Source organism: Lepidochelys olivacea (genome assembly GCF_965140295.1).
Source record: "Lepidochelys olivacea isolate rLepOli2 genome assembly, chromosome: 11".
In the NCBI taxonomy this organism is placed as follows: Eukaryota; Metazoa; Chordata; order Testudines; family Cheloniidae; genus Lepidochelys; species Lepidochelys olivacea.
The window spans coordinates 1,435,517-1,452,036 of record NC_140421.1 but is presented as its reverse complement, the minus strand read 5'-3'; the positions used below and the strand labels follow the sequence as shown (position 1 = coordinate 1,452,036).

At 67.9% G+C, this 16,520-nt stretch overlaps 1 protein-coding gene across 4 annotated transcripts in view; it reads right to left on the bottom strand.

Annotated features, from left to right (window-relative positions):
* Positions 1–5,524: 5,524 nt before the first annotated feature.
* The window catches only part of ABCB6 (ATP binding cassette subfamily B member 6 (LAN blood group)), a 31,803-nt gene continuing 20,807 nt past the window's right edge, over positions 5,525–16,520 (bottom strand). The window contains exons 6-20 of one of the 4 annotated variants that reach the window (XM_084642876.1): positions 16,328–16,520; positions 15,857–15,978; positions 15,374–15,483; positions 15,041–15,106; positions 14,558–14,683; positions 14,254–14,330; positions 13,816–13,879; positions 13,146–13,231; positions 12,282–12,339; positions 11,929–12,033; positions 10,235–10,409; positions 9,674–9,786; positions 9,037–9,131; positions 6,987–7,055; positions 5,534–6,177 (exon numbers count right to left, since the gene is read on the bottom strand). In XM_084642876.1, coding sequence (XP_084499002.1) covers positions 6,036–6,177; positions 6,987–7,055; positions 9,037–9,131; positions 9,674–9,786; positions 10,235–10,409; positions 11,929–12,033; positions 12,282–12,339; positions 13,146–13,231; positions 13,816–13,879; positions 14,254–14,330; positions 14,558–14,683; positions 15,041–15,106; positions 15,374–15,483; positions 15,857–15,978; positions 16,328–16,520 — 1,601 coding nt within the window. In that variant the 3' untranslated portion in view covers positions 5,534–6,035. Of the gene's footprint in view, positions 6,178–6,986; positions 7,056–9,036; positions 9,132–9,673; positions 9,787–10,234; positions 10,410–11,928; positions 12,034–12,281; positions 12,340–13,145; positions 13,232–13,815; positions 13,880–14,253; positions 14,331–14,557; positions 14,684–15,040; positions 15,484–15,856; positions 15,979–16,327 lie in introns of all 4 variants that reach the window. The other 3 variants (XM_084642874.1, XM_084642875.1, XM_084642877.1) reach the window with 3 other exon arrangements.

Here is a 16,520-nt window from a genome sequence, read left to right as displayed (position 1 = left end):
CCTTGATCTCCTGCCTGGAGTCTCCAAGCAGCTGGGGTGTGGGGGGGGGGGCAGCGTCGTACCCCTCCCCTTTGTGCTGCGGGCAGGTGGGGGAGGGGCACTGACAGGCACCCTCTGCCCCCCCGCAGGCCGACCCCAGGGAGCGCTACCCTGTGGCCGAGCTCCTGGCGGACCTGGAGGGCAGCAACGCCCGCAGCGTCTTCCTCTTCCTCGACCGGAGCTACCCGGGCCCGCTGGCCAGGAAGCTGCTGGCGTCCGGGCGGCACGGGAACATGGTGCTGGTGAGCGGCCAGCTGGGCTCCCACGTCGCCCGGGGCTCGGCCTTCAGCGAGTTCTGGGCTCGGCCGCAGCCCGACCAGTGCCTGCTGCAGGACCTCGGGCAGGTGGGTCGGCGGGGCGGGGATCCCGAGGGCGAGGCCACCGCCGGGCAAGCGGCACCGAGCCCCACAGGAGATGCCCGTGTCACCCTCCAGGTCCAGGCCCGCCTTGGAGCTGCCCCTTGGGCATGCCGGGGGGGGGCACCAACCTCCAGCATGCGGGGGGACGGCTGGTGCAAGTCTGGGGCACCGACGCCAGGGGGTCCCCCCTCCACTGGGGCTTGGCGGGGGGTAGCGCTGTTCTCCCAGGCTTTGGGCACCCCCCAGGAGCCCCCCTGTGACGAAGTGGGCCTGTTCTTAATGTTTCCTCCGAATAGTGTGGGGGTGCCTCAGTTTCCCCTATGCAGTTCTTAAGTATCTAGGTGGTGGAGTAAGGGTGTATGGTCATTGCAGAGCCCTAGAGGGGCAATCCTGGGGATTGCAGCGAGCAGTCCAAGGGGCGGAGGAGTCTGCAGCTCGACCCTGGCAAAGAGGTGGTGACGTCGAGAGGGGCTGGCACACTAGGGGTTCTCCCTGGAAACCGTGGGGAGCTGAGAACACATGGGCCTGTGAGTCCACAACAACTTGGGAGGAGCGGAGTGATGGCCTGTCACCGTCTCCTGAAGAAGGACATTGTAACCCGGTGCAAAAAGAGAGGGTTGAGCGTTGGAAAGTTCACCAAAGCACAGTTCATCGTGCAGCTGGAGGAGGATGACCGCTCTAAGGGACAGATTCCTGACCCCCAATGGGGCTATAGCAGGATCTGGGAGCAGCTGGAGTGGTAGCCAGGCATCCCCAAGACTCCTGTCCGCGACCAGACGGGGGTCTTCACGATCGGGTTCCCCATCGGGGGATCGGAGATGGACGGGATTGGAGCTGAGTCCGAGGGAGCAAGAGGACTGTGGGAGACAGCGAGAGCCGGAGAAAGAGCTGCAGAAGCATCAGAAGCATGAACTGGCGGTGGTGGGGTGGAGAGGCCTAGGGGACCTCCCCGGGGTGAGTGGGGATAGACCCCGGGGGGCCAGTTCCGCAGGGAACCTCGAGACTAAATTGCTGCCCCTAGTTAAGGAGGGGGGGGGTGGATGCCACCTCACTGCCTTTGAGCAGGCTGGCGATTTGAACCAGGGGCACCCTGCGGAAAAGCCCCGGTGTCTAGCTCCCTTGCTGGGTCCCAAGGCCACCGACTCCGTCAGCCCGATGGGTGGGGAGGTGGACACGCTCCCACTCCTGACCCCAACCTCTATGTCTGTGTGGAGTTTCCTGGGGCCAGGCCCCGCGGACCCCCAGTGGGAGCAGAAGGTGATGGTCAATGGGGAGACATTCCTGGGGTGGCGAGATCCTGGGACAGAGAGAACTGGTGTCAGACCCTGGGTGGTGCAGCCTCAGATGCTGAGGGGCTGTGTGAGCTGGGTGAGGGTCCCAGGGACGAAGCCCCTCGCCCTGCCTATGGCCCAGATCCCTGTGCAGACCCAGGAGGGGTGGGGCTGGCTGGTCGTTGGGGTGCCCCAGGACACCAGCTGCAAGACCCTGTTGTGGGGTGACTGTGTCTCTTTGGGACAGGATCCAGGCCCTGCTCCTGTAACTGCCAAGGGTTTGAATTTGAATCCAGGGAACCAATCGGCGGAGAGGGAAATGGTCAGTGAAAATGCAGATGACCTGGCTGGCAGCAGGGAGGAGCCGCTAGGCTCAGGATACCTGCCTGCCTGTAACCAGACCCCTGGGGCTGGGTGGGACAGAGAGATGCTCCCTGCCCCCTTGCACACAAGAGTGGGGACTCTCCCTGGCTCTGATGCATTGAGGAAAGCAGTGGCCTGCCCCACTGGGACAGCAAGGGCAGCGCTGAGCACAGTGGGAGCTGAGACCCCAGCAGAGTGGGGGGAGACACAGGCAGGGCAGGGGATCTGTGGGGAGTGGCAAGGTGCTTGGTTAGGAAAGTTTGGATGAGCCTAGGCAGCCTTGTGATCTGATGGCTGTGTCCAGTCAGCAGGGTGGGAAGGCGAGGAGAGCGGAAGATGAGAGTCCCTGGACCTTACCTGTTAGCTGGGTGGAGAATTGGGACAGTGAAGGAAATGGGTCTCTGTCTGTCAGGGGTATTGACTTGCCTATGGAGGGAGCTACCCTGACCTCCAAGCAGTTGTCTGTGACCAGCCTTGTGTGCTGGGACAAAGGGAAAGAGATCCCAATCTGGGTGTCTGGTAAAGGAGAAAGTGTGTCTGGCTCTTCTTGGTCTGTGGAGCAGACAGAAGGGGCCTTTCAGCCTATGATGGTTGAGGGTCGTGCAGTTGTCTCAGAGCTGGTTCTGGACTCAGCTAAAGCCCAGGAAGGGAAGGGTCCTAAGTTTCTGTCTGCTCGGGAGAATGGCCCTGTAACTAGGTCGCATCCAGTTAGGGTCTATGTAAAATCCCAGAGCCCAGACAATTCTGGTGCTTGTATTTTGCCTGTTGCTAGTGTGTTGTTGGAAAGGGTGGAGCAACTCTGTCTAATCAGGGTGAGATCCTAGCCAGGGCACAAGGAGAGCATGAAGGTGTGTGATTGTGTTACCTACTGAGGGTGTGGAAACCTGTAGCAAGAAGGAAAAGATTCCTGAACTTGTGTGTGGCAAAGGGAAGGAGAATGCTTCTGACCTTTTATCTAGGAAGTCTGTAAGTTTGCCTCAAAGGGGATTATGTAGGAATCCGCCTGATGGGCCAGAGGTGATTCTGGATGTAAGGGAGACCCAGAAAGAGTCTGTTGTTGCTCAGGAAAGTGTTCCCCTAGAGCAAGCCCTAGGTAAAGAGGGTAAGGGCAGAATTTCTGGGAGGGGTGAATTGTTGCATAGAGAAGCCCTTGGGAAAGGAATCCTCATGGAGTCTTTGCAAGCAGTTTACTGCCACTGAAGGGTGTGAAAATGATTTAATCAAGAAAGTTTCAGTTCCTAACAGCCAGAAATTTTCTGTTGTGAATGGATCCACTGACTTTCCTGTTGAAGGATCCAGTGTGGATAGCTTTGAGAAGGTCTCAGATGGAGTGAAAGCTGTTAAGAAAGGTACACCGTCCTATAACCAAGTGGCTGTGTTTGGCCAGCTTGTTGGGAGACAAGGTTGTGGAGAAAGGGATGTCTCCATGCTAGTTCTGTAAGTGAACAGTATGTGGCCCAGGTCAAGATGGGGGCCCTTAACCAAGAGAGCCCGAATTGCAGCCCTCCAGACTGGAGCACTCGGAGAAAACCCAATCCCAGTTTGACCCCCTGGGGTTTTGGGGTGGCCAAAGGGCATGGGCTGCAGAAACCTTCCCACATGCAGCCTGCTAGTGCTATCGACCACCCCCGACCTAAGGGAGGGCGTGAAACTGGAAAGGCCTGGTGTAACTCCTACCAAGGAATGGGAGAGATGCTGGGGCATCCATGGGAACATTGGTGGCTTCGAACTTCCCCAGGTCACCGGGTAAAGTGACCCCGCTCAGTTCGATCTCGAAGGGGGGAGAGATGTGACGAAGTGGGCCTGTTCTTAATGTTTCCTCCGAATAGTGTGGGGGTGCCTCAGTTTCCCCTATGCAGTTCTTAAGTATCTAGGTGGTGGGGTAAGGGTGTATGGTCATTGCAGAGCCCTAGAGGGCAGGTGTGTGCAGGGGTCTGGACACAGAGAATGGCCGACACCCTGTTTCCTGGCAACTGATGGCCTGGGCCCTTCCCCCCCTGCAAGGTGAGAGCTGAAGGGTTGGAGAACAAAGGAATCAGGTGACCTCCTGGCCCAGGAAAGGAACAAAGCCCAGAGGAGGAGGGGCTGGAGGGAGTTTCAGTTTGGGGCTGGCTGGGACATGGAGTGAAGGGCAGACGTGGTTGTCTGGTTCACGGCCCCCCAAAATGGACCCAGCTGAGGGGTCCCGTTCTCTGCACCTGCAAGCTCTGTTTTAGACCATGTTCCTGTCGTCTAATAAACCTTCAGTTTTACTGGCTGGCTGAGAGTCACGTCTGACTGCGGAGTTGGGGTGCAGGACCCTCTGGCTTCCCCAGGAGCCCCGCCTGAGTGGACTCGCTGGGGGGAAGCGCACGGAGGGGCAGAGGATGCTGAATGCTCTGAGGTCAGACCCAGGAAGGTGGAAGCTGTGTGAGCTGTGTGTCCTGAAGACAGGCTGCTCACAGAAAGGCGACTACCCCAGAGTCCTGACTGGCTTCATGGGGAGCAGTTCCAGAGCATCGCCCAGGGACTCCGTGACACCCCCGTCGGCCCTGACGCTGCCTCCCTTGCTCTCCAGGCGGGCCTGCGGGCAGCCGGCTCCTCTCCCGGGGCCACGCTGCAGCTGCTCAACGTGACCCTGGCCGGGGCGCCCTGCCACAGCACCCTGCCGCGGACGGAGGACAAGCGCAGGCGGGAGTTCCTGGGCTGCCAGAACCTGCCCACCAGGCTCTGGTGCCAGGCCACGCACATGCCGCAGCAGGACGACGCCTGAAGCCGGGTCCCCTCCCTGGTTCCTGCTCCCTGCTGGGCGGGACTGAGCCCCCGCATGCCCGCCCAGAGCCAGCCGCAGGGGCCGTGGCCCCACCCAGGCTGGCCGGGCATCAGCCGCAGCCTCCCGCAGCGCCAGGGCCAGCTGGGATGAACGGCCAGGGGCGGGGTCTGGCTAAAGCTGCGATGGGGGAGGGCAGCGCTCGGGCTCTGACGGGGCCCCCGGCGCGTGCCAGGCAGGGGCAGGCAGGGACCCGCTGTCCATAACCCGCTCCCTCAATAAAGAACCAGTCCTGTCCCCCTGTGTGGAGCTGTTTAACCCTCTCAGTGCCTGCCCCCGGACGCCGGGGTTCTGCACATGTGGGCATTCCTCCTGCACAGCTGAGAAGTGAGGGGTGGGCAGGACTCCTGGGTTCCATTCTCCGCTCCCCCGGGGGCACTGTCCCTCACTTACTGGTGCCGATTGTGGGGTGGGGGGTCGCTTCGTCCACGCTGCTCCTGTGAGAGCTGCCCAGGGTCGGCTCTCGCTGAGGGACCCGGAGAACGGCGCTGGGGTGCCCTGCTGAACTCCCCCCGCGGGCTGAGTGCAGGTTCTCCAGGAACACGGTCTGAAGCTGGGCCTGGCCTCCCCCCACCCAATCCGGAGAGTTGCCCCTGCCCCAGACAACACAGAGCCGGAGCCCAGAGCTGGCCACAAACAGTTTACAAGATTCAGCAACAAGACGTCAAATCAAAACCTGAAAAACAACCAACCCCCTGCTCTGCCCCCCTGGTGCCCTGCCCCTTAGTGCCCCCCCCAGGGCTCTGTACGGGGTGGCAGCACCTCCCCCCACCCCAGTGCTGCCAGGAGCCTCCCGTAACAGAGCGGTGCCCTGGGCCATGGCCAGCTGAAAGGGCTGCCCCCTCCCCTGCCCGCGGGCAGCAATGCTGGGGGTGCGCAATCCCAGCATGCAATGCTCTGCTGGCTGCACCCATGCCACGGGCGGCTGGGGGTCGGGCAGCGGGCTGCCCGTGTGCCCAGCAGGGATCACAGGGGGTGTCTGGGCCAGGACGCGGCTTGCCCCGTTCGGCCGCTCGTGCGGCAGGAACAGCGGTGCAGCCCCCCGCTCCAGGAAGGTGCCAGAGCTCTGAACCAAGCCGAGGTCACGCAGCCCGGGGGGCCTGGCGTGCCGACCGACGCCAGGGCAGCAAAGTACAGCCACAGCGGGGGGCAGCTCTGTGCCCCTGCCCGAAGTCCCCTGGCTCCTGCCCGCGCTCATGGCCCCTTCCTGGGGGCCGCCGGCAGCTTCTCGGTGCTGCGGTCCTTGCTCTCCGTGTCGGAGTCGGACGCGTCCCCAGCCTGCTGCTGCAGCCACATCCCGGCGTAGACGCCGCCCTTCTGCAGCAGCTCCTCGTGCCTGCGGGAGAGCCGGGGCTCAGGGGCTGCAGCTCCCACCTGCCCTGCCCTGCCCCGGGCGCTGCCCCCAGCTCCACCCCTGCAGCCTGCCGGGCCCCGGGCGCTGCCCGGTCCCTCCTGTGCCCCCTTCAGCCTGCCGGGCCCCCAGCAGCTCCCACCTGCCCTGCCCTGCCCCGGGCGCTGCCCCCAGCTCCACCCCTGCAACCTGCCCTGCCCCGGGCACTGGCCGGACCTTGCCCTGCCCTGGGCACTGCCCGGCCCCTCCTGTGCCCCCTTCAGCCTGCCGGGCCCCCAGCAGCTCCCGCCTGCCCTGCCCCCAGCTCCACCCCTGCAGCCTGCCCTGCCCCGGGCGCTGGCCGGACCCTCCTTTTTCCCCTCCAGCCTGCCCTGCCCCCAGCTCCACCCTCTGCAGCCTGCCCTGCCCTGGGTGCTATCCAGCCCCTCCTCTGTCCCCTGTAGCTCCCACCTGCCCCCGGCTCCACCCCCTGCAGCTCCCGCCTGCCCTGCCCCGGGCGCTGCCCAGCCCCTCCTCTGCCCCAGCCCAGGGGCCAGCTACCCCCCTCTACACCGTGCCCTTCTCCCCGCTGAAGGGCTCCGCCCATCCCAGGGCACATTGCAGCATCTGCATAGGACCCTTTGGCAAAGGCCCCACCCCCTCCCATGCTGCGACCATCCCACCGGGCAGGAGCCGCCAGCTGCAGCCAGCATGGCACCAGGAAGGGAGCAGCCGGGCACCCGGTGCCAGTCCAGGGGCAGCTGCAGCTCCCAGGGTTGGAGGGGGACCCGCCTGCAGATGCGTTGGTACGTTACCTTCCACGCTCCACGACGCGCCCGTCCTTGAGAACCAGGATCTGGTCGGCGTTGACAACCGTGGAGAGCCTGGGGCGGGGGGGGAGGAGAGACAGTATGTTACCAGCGCCTGAGCAGAGCCCCCCCGTGATCCTAGCCGCCGCCAGCCACACCTGCCCCAAGGTGCCCAAGCTCCCGGGGCTGACAATGCGCCCATCCCGCGTGGCACAGACCCGGGGAGGCGCTGGCAGCGAGCCACGAGGCAGCCCCGGGGCCAGCAGCTGCTTGGGGCGGGGCAGCCAGGTGGAGCGAGTGGAAAGCTGGCCGTGAGCGCCACCACAAACAAGCCACTCTCCTGGCAGGGTGACCGTGGGAGGGGTCCCTCCAGCCCCGCCATCCCAAAGCCACCATGGGCCTGCAGCCACAGACCCCTGCGCCCGCCCCTGCTACGGAGCCAGGGCCACAGCTGGCACGTTGATTTCAAAAACGTGCCCAAGCGAGCCGGAGCCGGCGGCCGGAGTCTGCCGAGAGCCTGAAACCGGGCCTGGCCGCGCGTGCCCAGGGCCGGGGGTGGAACAGCTGCAGGTGCCCCCATGCTGTGGGGCTGGAAGTGCCGGGGTGCCCTGCACAGGTCATAGCCCCCAGCAGTGAGGTGCCAGCCAGTCCTGTGCCCCAGCCCATCTCGCCAGCCTACACGGCCCACCCCACCCAGCCTGCCCCGCCCCAGCACCCTCTGCTCCTCCGCTCCAGGCGCGCCCCGCAGAACTCCCTGGCCCCTTCCTGCACCACCCCCTCCCCACACAGCCCCCGGTGCCAGCCTTGCCCACCCCAGCTCCCAACCATGGGCGCTGCGATGCCGCAGGGCGTGCGGCTCCCTCGTGTGGCCTCGGGCACCAGCACCGCCAGCCGCTCCGCCCCAGGGACACGGCCTCCTGCGGCCGGCACAGCGATGCCATCAGTCACCGTCGCTGCGGGCTGGGCACCCCCCGCCTCTCCCCGCCCCACGCTCTGGGCTGTGGCTCAGGGCTTCATGCCCGCTGCCCCCACCTCTTTCCTTTGCTCCCTCCCCACTGAGCCCCCCCCCGCCTGCCAGGGCACTGTGCCCCCCGGGGCAGACACTGCAGATGTGCCCAGCACCCGCAGAAGGGCACCATTCCAGCCCGTGGCTCCCTCCCAACACCCCATGTCCCAGCCCCGTGGGAGACCCCGTGCCGCTCCCTCCCCCCCTCCCCGGCCAGCACACGCCGCTGTGGGGCCAGGCCTGGCGGAGAGGGAGGCCCCAGCAAGGTTATGGATCCAGGGACGGGATCAAAGGGGTCTGGCTCCTTCTCAGCGGGCAGCCGGGCCCCGCCCAGCCCAGCTCACACCCTGTGTCTCTCATAGGAGTGGGGGGTGGTGACAGCTGGGCTCTCTCGTCCCCCCCCACTCACACGAGAGCCCCCAGCAGACACGGGGCTTTGGGCAATGCTGGCCCCGCCCAGGCTGCTTCCAGAAGGACGGGGGCTCCCAGCACCCCCCTTCCTCAGCTGCTCTCCATCCATTCACACCAGTGACAGCCACGCACGGGAGACCCCTCCCCAGACAGATACCCGGGGGGGGGACGCAGAGCAATGCCAGCAGCAGAGCCCCAACCAAGGCAGCGACCCCCCCGCCTGGCTCGCACTAGGTGGCCTGTTCCCCCAGCCTGGCGGGACCCGCTGACCCCTGCGCCAATCTCCACTCTACTGGGCTGTTTGGAGGCTGTTTGGTGCCCCCCCCCGTCATTGCTGGCCCCAGTGTGGCGCTAGGGGGGGCTGTACTGCAGGGAGGGGTCACTAGGGGGTGCCCCCCCCGTCAGTGCTGGCCCTAGCGTGGCGCTAGGGGGGGCTGTACTGCAGGGAGGGGTCACTAGGGGGGTGCCCCCCCAACCCCGCCATCATTGCTGGGTGTTGCACAGCAGAATTCTCGCTACACCCCCGGCCTGTGGCGACAGCCCCCCAGGGAATTCCCCCCCCCAGCCCTTGGGCCTGCTGAACTCCCCCCCGCCCCCCCAGACCCCCACATCCCGCGCAAAGTCCTGCCCCGCCCTCACCTGTGGGCGACGACGATGGTGGTGCGGTTGGCGCAGACCTTGGCCAGCGAACCCTGGATGTTCCTCTCGGTCTCGGTGTCCAGCGCCGACGTGGCCTGCGTGCCAGGCACAGCTTGCGGGAGGGGCTGGGGTGCCAGGCTGGACCCGCCCTGAGCCTCCCTGCCCCCAGCCCCACACCGCGCTGCAGCCGCCCTACCCTACCAGCCCGGGTGCCAGGCCGCGCTCAGAGCCGTGAGCAGGGCAGGCCCAGGCCAGCGGCTCGCGGGCTGGAGGGGTCGCCCCCCAGTGAGGACAGGTCGGCCGCCGGCCCCAGGCCGCGCTCAGAGCCGGTGCCCCGAGGAAGGCGAGTGGAGACGTGGGGAGTGCGAATGGCATGGGAGGGCAGCGGGGCAGGCGGGGGCCTGGCCTTCGCTGGTGGGGAAGGGGCACGGTGGGGGGTAGCGTTCGCTGATGGCGGGAAGGGGAGGGCCCTGGGGGATGAGGGCTGGTGTTTGCTGATGGAGTGACGGGGGGTAGGGAGGGGCAGTTGATGGGGGGGGGTGGGGAGGGGGCCCCATGTTGGGAAGGGAGGGGGGAGGGAAGGGGGCTGATGAGGGGACAGGGGCCCGCGGGGGGCAGGGCGGGGGTCCCAGGTTACCTCGTCCAGCAGGATGATCTGCGGGCCCTTGAGGATCGTGCGCGCGATGGCCACTCTCTGCTTCTCGCCCCCGCTCAGCTTCAGGCCTCGTTCCCCCACCTGGGTCTCGTAACCTGCAGGGCGCAGGGCAGACGTGTGGGACCCGGCTCCCCGCTGCCAGCGCCACGGGGCCGCCCCGGCCCCTCCTCCTCCCTCACTGTGAGTGCCCGGCCTGCCCCACGGGCCGCTGCGCACTCCTGCCCCTCGTGCCCCCCGATGCAGCGGTGCCGGGCCCAGAGCCAAAGCTCGCCCCGGCCAGCCCCCCTGCTGCTCCCCCGGGCACTAGGCAGCCAGGCAGGGGCAGGAGTGAGGTTGTGCCCCAGCGAAAGCAGCTGGTGCCACTGTACCAGGCTGAGCACCCGGGAAGGGGGCAGGGTTAACGGCCCGTCCCAGCGGGCCCGCGGCACACTGGAGCCCCTGGGCCGGGTCCAGGGGCTCCAGTCCTGGGAGGTGGCGACCCCAGCCCGGGGGCCGGGCGCGCTGGGGCGGGGCCCCGGGGAGGCCGCGGCGGGCCGGACTCACCCTCGGGGAAGGAGAGGATGTGGTCGTGGATGTCGGCGGCCCGGGCTGCCTGGCGCACCTCCTCGTCGGAGGCTGCGGCACGCCCGTAGCGGATGTTGTTGCAGATGGAGTCGTTGAAGAGTACCGTGTCCTGGGGCACCACCCCGATGTGGGCGCGCAGCGAGGCCTGTGTCACCTGCAGGGCAGCCCGGCCGTGCCCCGTCAGTGCGGGCACCGGGGCAGAGCCAGGCTCTCCTGAGTCAGCCCCTGCCCCGCTCCTCCCGCCGACCTGCCCGAGCCCGGAGCCCCAGGAAGCCCCAAGGCACTTGGTCCCCCATCCCCCTGCCGCAGAGCCGGGTCCCCCACAGGGAGGCCGAGCTCTCAGTGACCCATTGCTGGGGCCCCCCAGCCGGCCCCCCGGCTCCCAGCCCCCTGCCTCAGCCTGCCCCTGGAGCACAAATGAAAGGAACCCCCTCTGCCCCCTTGGGGGGCTGCAGTAACACGGGAAGTCTTTGATCTGGCCCCCTCAGCACTTCAAAGTGGGCTGCCTGGGCCCCCCCTCCGCCGGCAGCTTCCCTTCCCTTTGGTGCGTAATTGAAGCCAGGCTGGGAGCCGGCCTGTCCCATTAGCCCAGGCGGGCTGGGCTCTGCCCCCACCCCTGCTGGAAATGGGGGGGGTCCCACAAAGCAGGCTGAGTTCCTGGGGGAGCACATGGCCCCCCGACCTGCCCTGGGCAGCAGAGGCTCAGGCCCCCTCCTGGGGCCCCCGAGGTGCTGGCACCAGGGGCTGCGGGACAAACCCAGGGGCCGAGATGGGGAAGGCCTGGCAGGTCCCTCTCGTCCCTGGACTGCGGCTCCTGGCAGGCTCCCTCCCTGCCAGCGCTGGGCATGGCTGGGCCTGGCCTGTCCTAAGAACCCCGGGGGCCGGGGCTCCTGCCCGGATCCACCCCATCGGGGAGCCAGGGGCTGTCTCACCCCCTGCAGGCCGGGGCTCCCTCCCTCCAATGCTGCCCAGCCCCGGCACAGGCCACCCTGGGGCCGCTGGGAGGTGACACCGTCCATGCCCAGGGCGCGTGTGGCTGGGGGCGGCTGCACCTCAGGGCTTGGGGGTGGGTGCGCAGACTCTCCCCGGTGCCCCGCGAGCGTAGCCATCGGGGCGTCCCCGGCCAGCCTGGGAATCGCCAGACGGCCGGGCCCCCGGGGGGGGGGCCGGGCCCCCAGGGGAGGGGCCGGGCCAGCAGAGCTCCGCTAGCCGCTCGGACACCGGGGCAGATGCTGAGCGGGTGGGTTCCCTGCCCGGGACCAGGCACCGGACACTCGGCCAGGTGCACCCAGCCCAGGCCAGTGCAGCAAGGGCGGGAGGGACCCAGGGCCTGGGTGCCCCGGGCTCTGATCCCACCAAGGTCCCTGGGCATCCCACGAATCCAGCCCCGGGCAGGGCAGCCTCAGACCCCATCACGCTGGGTACCCTGCCCCAGGCACCCCCAGAGCCCTTCGCACCCTCCCTGGACCCTGCCCCAGGCACCCCCAGAGCCCCTCGCGCCCTCCCTGGACCCTGCCCCAGGCACCCCCAGAGCCCCTCGCGCCCTCCCTGGACCCTGCCCCAGGCACCCCCAGAGCCCCTCGCGCCCTCCCTGGACCCTGCCCCAGGCACCCCCAGAGCCCCTCGTGCCCTCCCTGGACCCTGCCCCAGGCACCCCCAGCGCTGCCCCTCACCTTGGCGATGTCCTGCCCGTCGATGCGGATGCAGCCGCCCCACACGTCGTAGAAGCGGAAGAGCAGGCGGATGACCGTGCTTTTCCCCGAGCCGGACGGACCCACCTGAGCGCGAAGAGCACAAGGGTCAGCAGGCCAAGGGGCCGCTCGGTGCGGTGGGGCCGGGGCCCAGAGAAGGCACCGTACGGGCCGGGGCAGGATCCTGAGCAAAGGGAATTCGTCGTACGGAGACCCCTGCATGCCCGCTCACTCTGCAGACTGGCACGGGAGGGCGGGGCAGGGTGGGCAGGCTCCCAACGGACCCCCCCACGGACCCATCCCCACGGAGCCCAGCGCCAAGGTCCCGTTCTCACCAGGGCAAGGGTCTGTCCGGGCATCACCGAGAAGGAGACGTCCTGAAGGATTTCCCTCCTGCGGGCAGAGAAGGGTTCAGCTGCTTCCCCCCAGATCCTCCCCAGCCCTCAGCACGGGGCACCGTGACCTCACGCTGGGGCTGTACGGCCGCGTCCTGCCCCGCATACCTGCCCCCGCCCCCACCCCGCACGCCCTGGCCCCGTGCCTGCCCCACACCTTCCTCCTCCCTCCACCCTGCACGCCCCAGCCCTGTACCCGCCCCACACCTTCCTCCTCCCTCCAACCCGCACGCCCCAGCCCCATACCCGCCCCATGGCCCCTCCTCCCTCCAACCCACGCGCCCCAGCCCTGTATCCGCCCCGTGACCCCTCCTCCCTCCACCCCACATCCCCCAGCCCCGTACCCGCCCCACGGCCCCTCCTCTCTCTACCCCGCACGCCCCAGCCCTGTACCTGCCCCACAGCCCCTCCTCCCTCCACCCTGCATGCCCCAGCCCTGTACCCACCCCACAGCCCATCCCCACTCCACCCCGTACGCCCCAGCCCCGTACCCGCCCCACACCTTCCTCCTCCCTCCACATCCCAGCCCCATATCCATCCCACAGCCCCTTCTCCCTCCAACCCACACCCCCCAGCCCCGTACCCGCACCACACCTTCCTCCTCCCTCCACCCTGCACGTCCCAGCCCCAGATCCATCCCACAGCCCCTCCTCCCTCCACCCTGCATGCCCCAGCCCTGTACCCACCCCACGCCCCCCTCCTCCCTCCAGCCCTGATCCCTGTACCCATCCATCCCCACTGCACCCCGTAGCCCCCATCCCTGCCCCACCCCCGATCTCTGTGCTGGCTCCATGCCCCCCATACCCATCCATGTAGCTGAAATGCACGTTCTCGAACTCAATGCGCCCCGAGCAGAAGCGAAGGTCCCCTGCATTCACTTCGTCCTTCACCTGCGGGACAGAGACACGCGGCCTCTCAGCCCTGCCCCCCCGGGGATGCTCCCCGGACGCGGTGGGGGGAAGGGAGCACAGAGCAGACCCCTCACTACAGCTCCGTTCTCTGCCCCTGCCCCCCGGGGCCCCAGGAGGAGCAAACGGGCCAGCGCAGGGGACCAGAGCCCCCGGCCGAGTCCAGAGGAGCTGCCTGAACGTGTGTGTGGGGGTGACCCTCAACTCCTGTGGAGGGGAGCAGCTGATCTGCTGGGGGTGGGGCACCCACCTCCTGGGGGAGAAACTGGGGGTAGGGGAGGGCGTGTGGCCCCTCCTGGGGGCAGAGCTGAGGGCAGGGGGCAGAGCAGGGGGTGTGGCCCCTCCTGGGGGTGGAGCTGAGGGCAGGGGGCGGGGCAGGGGGGTGTGTGGCCCCTTCTAGGGGCAGAGCTGAGGGCATAGGGCAGGGCACCCACCTCCTGGGGGCGGAGCTGAGGGCAGGGCAGGGGGTGTGGTCCCTCCTGGGGGCGGAGCTGAGGGCAGGGGGTGGGGCAGGGGGTGTGGCCCCTCTTGGGGGCGGAGCTGAGGGCAGGGGGCGGGGCACCCACCTCTTGTTCCTCGTTGAAGAGCTCGAACATGTTTTCCATGTCGATGAAGGAGCTCTGGATCATCCTGCAGGCGGAGGACAGGGCAGGTAAAGATGGGGCAGGGGGCCACTGCCCCACTCAGCCCAGACGTTCCCACCCCCATGGTGTGGGGCGGGGGGAACTAGCGGGGGGAACTGCCTTGGTCACACCTCCAGGGGGATTTCACCAGGGAAGTGCCGGCAGCAACAGGGTGGGCTGGGCAGACCAATGGGCTGACCCAGTGCAGCAGGAAGCGGGGCTAACAGGCTAGATGGACCAATGGGCTGACCCAGTGCAGCAGGAGGCGGGGCTACCAGGCGGTATGGCCCAATGGCCTGGCCCAGTGCAGCAAGGGGCGGGGCCACAGGCTAGCTGGCCCAATGGCCTGGCAGGGGTCGGTTTCTCCCACACTGGCGTTACCTGTAGTAGGTGCCAAACCAGTTGAGCGGCGTGTAGAGCTGGATGATGTAGGTGCCGAACAGGACGAAGTCCCCCACCTGGCAGAGACGGGGAGAGACGCCCTTCAGAGCTGGAGCCAGGGCCCCCACCCCTGGCTCCCCCGGGCCGGCAAGGGTCGGGGGCACCCGGCCGGGGGTCAGGGGCACCCAGCCGGGGGGCAGCGGTGGGGGCTGGGGCAGAGCCGACCAGGGGCATCTCGTCCGCGGGGGGCTCGCAGCCCAGAACATGCCAGGGCTCCGTGGGGCACGGGCTGGCCCAGGCTCACCTGGAACCTCTTCTCCATCACAAAGTAGGCGCAGAGCAGGGACCCCGCCAGCAGCCCCAGGCTGATGGTCAGGTTCTGGGTCTGGTTCAGCAGGCCCAGTGAGGCGTTGACCTTCCACTCCGAGACCTGCCGGGGGGCGGTGGGAGGGAGCGTCAGGGACCCCCCAGCAGGCTCAGGGCCTCCCTTCCACCCAGAGCCACGTCCCCAGCCACAGGAGTGCCCCATGCTCAACCCACTGCAACCCCCCACCCCGCACCACTGAGCTGAATTTGCCCCCCTCCCACAATGTATCTGCTGGAAACCCCATGGGGATGCAGGCAGCTGGGGCTCCCCTTGCAGGGCTGGGGTCATGCTTAGCCCCCTGGGGCTGTCAACTGCCCCGCGCGAGGCCCCTCCTTGGCGCCCACCCCCCAGTGCAGGGCGGCGAGGGGAGCTAGGCACAGGGATCGGAGCCCCCCCAGCCCCACCCCCCTGCCCCAGCACCTGGTACTTGAGGATGGCGTCATTGAATCGATTCACTTCATAGCTCTCCGCGTTGTAATACTTCACCTGAAACACATGGAGCCCGGGCTCAGTCCCAGCCCCTGGACACAGCCCACCCCTGGGCTGAGAACCGGCCCCCCACCCGCCCCCAGGGCTCAGCACCTCCTTCCTCTCTCCCACCTGCCACTTCCCCATGCCCCCTCCCGGGACAGCCTCCCCACCCAGAGCCCCCCCAGTCTGCGAGCACCTGCCCGGAGCTGAGCCTCCCCCCGCCCCCCACCAGAGCTCGGCCCCCGGGGGGATCTGCCCAAGGCCCCGCCCGCCGGTCGGTACCGTCTCGAAGTTGAGCAGAGAGTCCACGGCCCGGGCCTTGGCCTCGTTGTCGCGGGTGTTCATGTCCCGCCGGTACTTGGTTCTCCACTCTGTGATGATGATGGTCAGGGCTACGGGGGGGGGGGGGGTGTCACACGTCACCCTGTCCTGCTGCCACGGCCCCCCACGCCCAGCCCCTCGGCCTCTGCTCCCCCAGACCTGCGCCCCAGGGTCACCGACTGCGGGTGGGGGACGGATCCCAGCACAAGCCCCCCCTGGGGCAGGGCCCCCCCCCGCCTCCCCGCCGGGACGAGCCAGCGCAGGGCCCCCCCCCACCTCCCGCCGGAACGAATCAGGGCAGGCCCCCCCGCCGCCCTCCCCCTTCCACGAGCCAGCGCAGGGCCCCCCCCACCGCCCCCCCTCCCGCCGGGACGAATCAGGGGAGGCCCCCCCGCCGCCCTGCCCCCTCCACGAGTCAGCGCAGGGCCCCACGCACGCACGCACTCAGGTAGAGGCTCATGCAGACGAAGATGATGAGGCCGAACCAGAGGCTGAAGGCCGAGCTGAAGTAGATGATGCCGATGACGACGTCCGCGATGGTGGGGAAGATGCTGAAGATGATGTAGCTGTGGGGGGGTGGGGGGGACAGGAAGGGTCGTGTCAGCCCAGGGTCACCCCTACCCCCTTCCTCCCGCCGCCCCATGGGCCTCTCCACCCCCCACCTCCTCTGCCCTCCCTATCCCCCCACCCCGATCCACCTCCCCCGCTGCCCCACAGCCCTGTCCACCCCTCACACCCTCATCCCCACCCACCACCGCCCCTCTGCCCTGCCCATCTCCCTCTTCCCCCACCCTGACTCACCCTCTGTCCCATAGACCTGCCCCCACTTTACCCCCTTCTCGCCCCCTCCCCGGCTCAGCGGCCACTGCGGGGCGGGGGCTTTGGGGGCGGCTGCCGGAGGCCCCCCCGCGGTACCTGAGCAGGCTGTTGACGCTGCTGGTGCCCCTGTCCACGCTGCGCAGCACCTCGCCCGTCTTGCGCCCCAGATGCCAGCGCAGGGACAGGCCGTGCAGGTGGGCGAAGAGACGCACCTGCACCTGCCGGTTGGTGAACTGCTGCACCCGGATCCACAGGAAGGTCCGCAGGTTGCTGACGAAGCCGGTGGAGC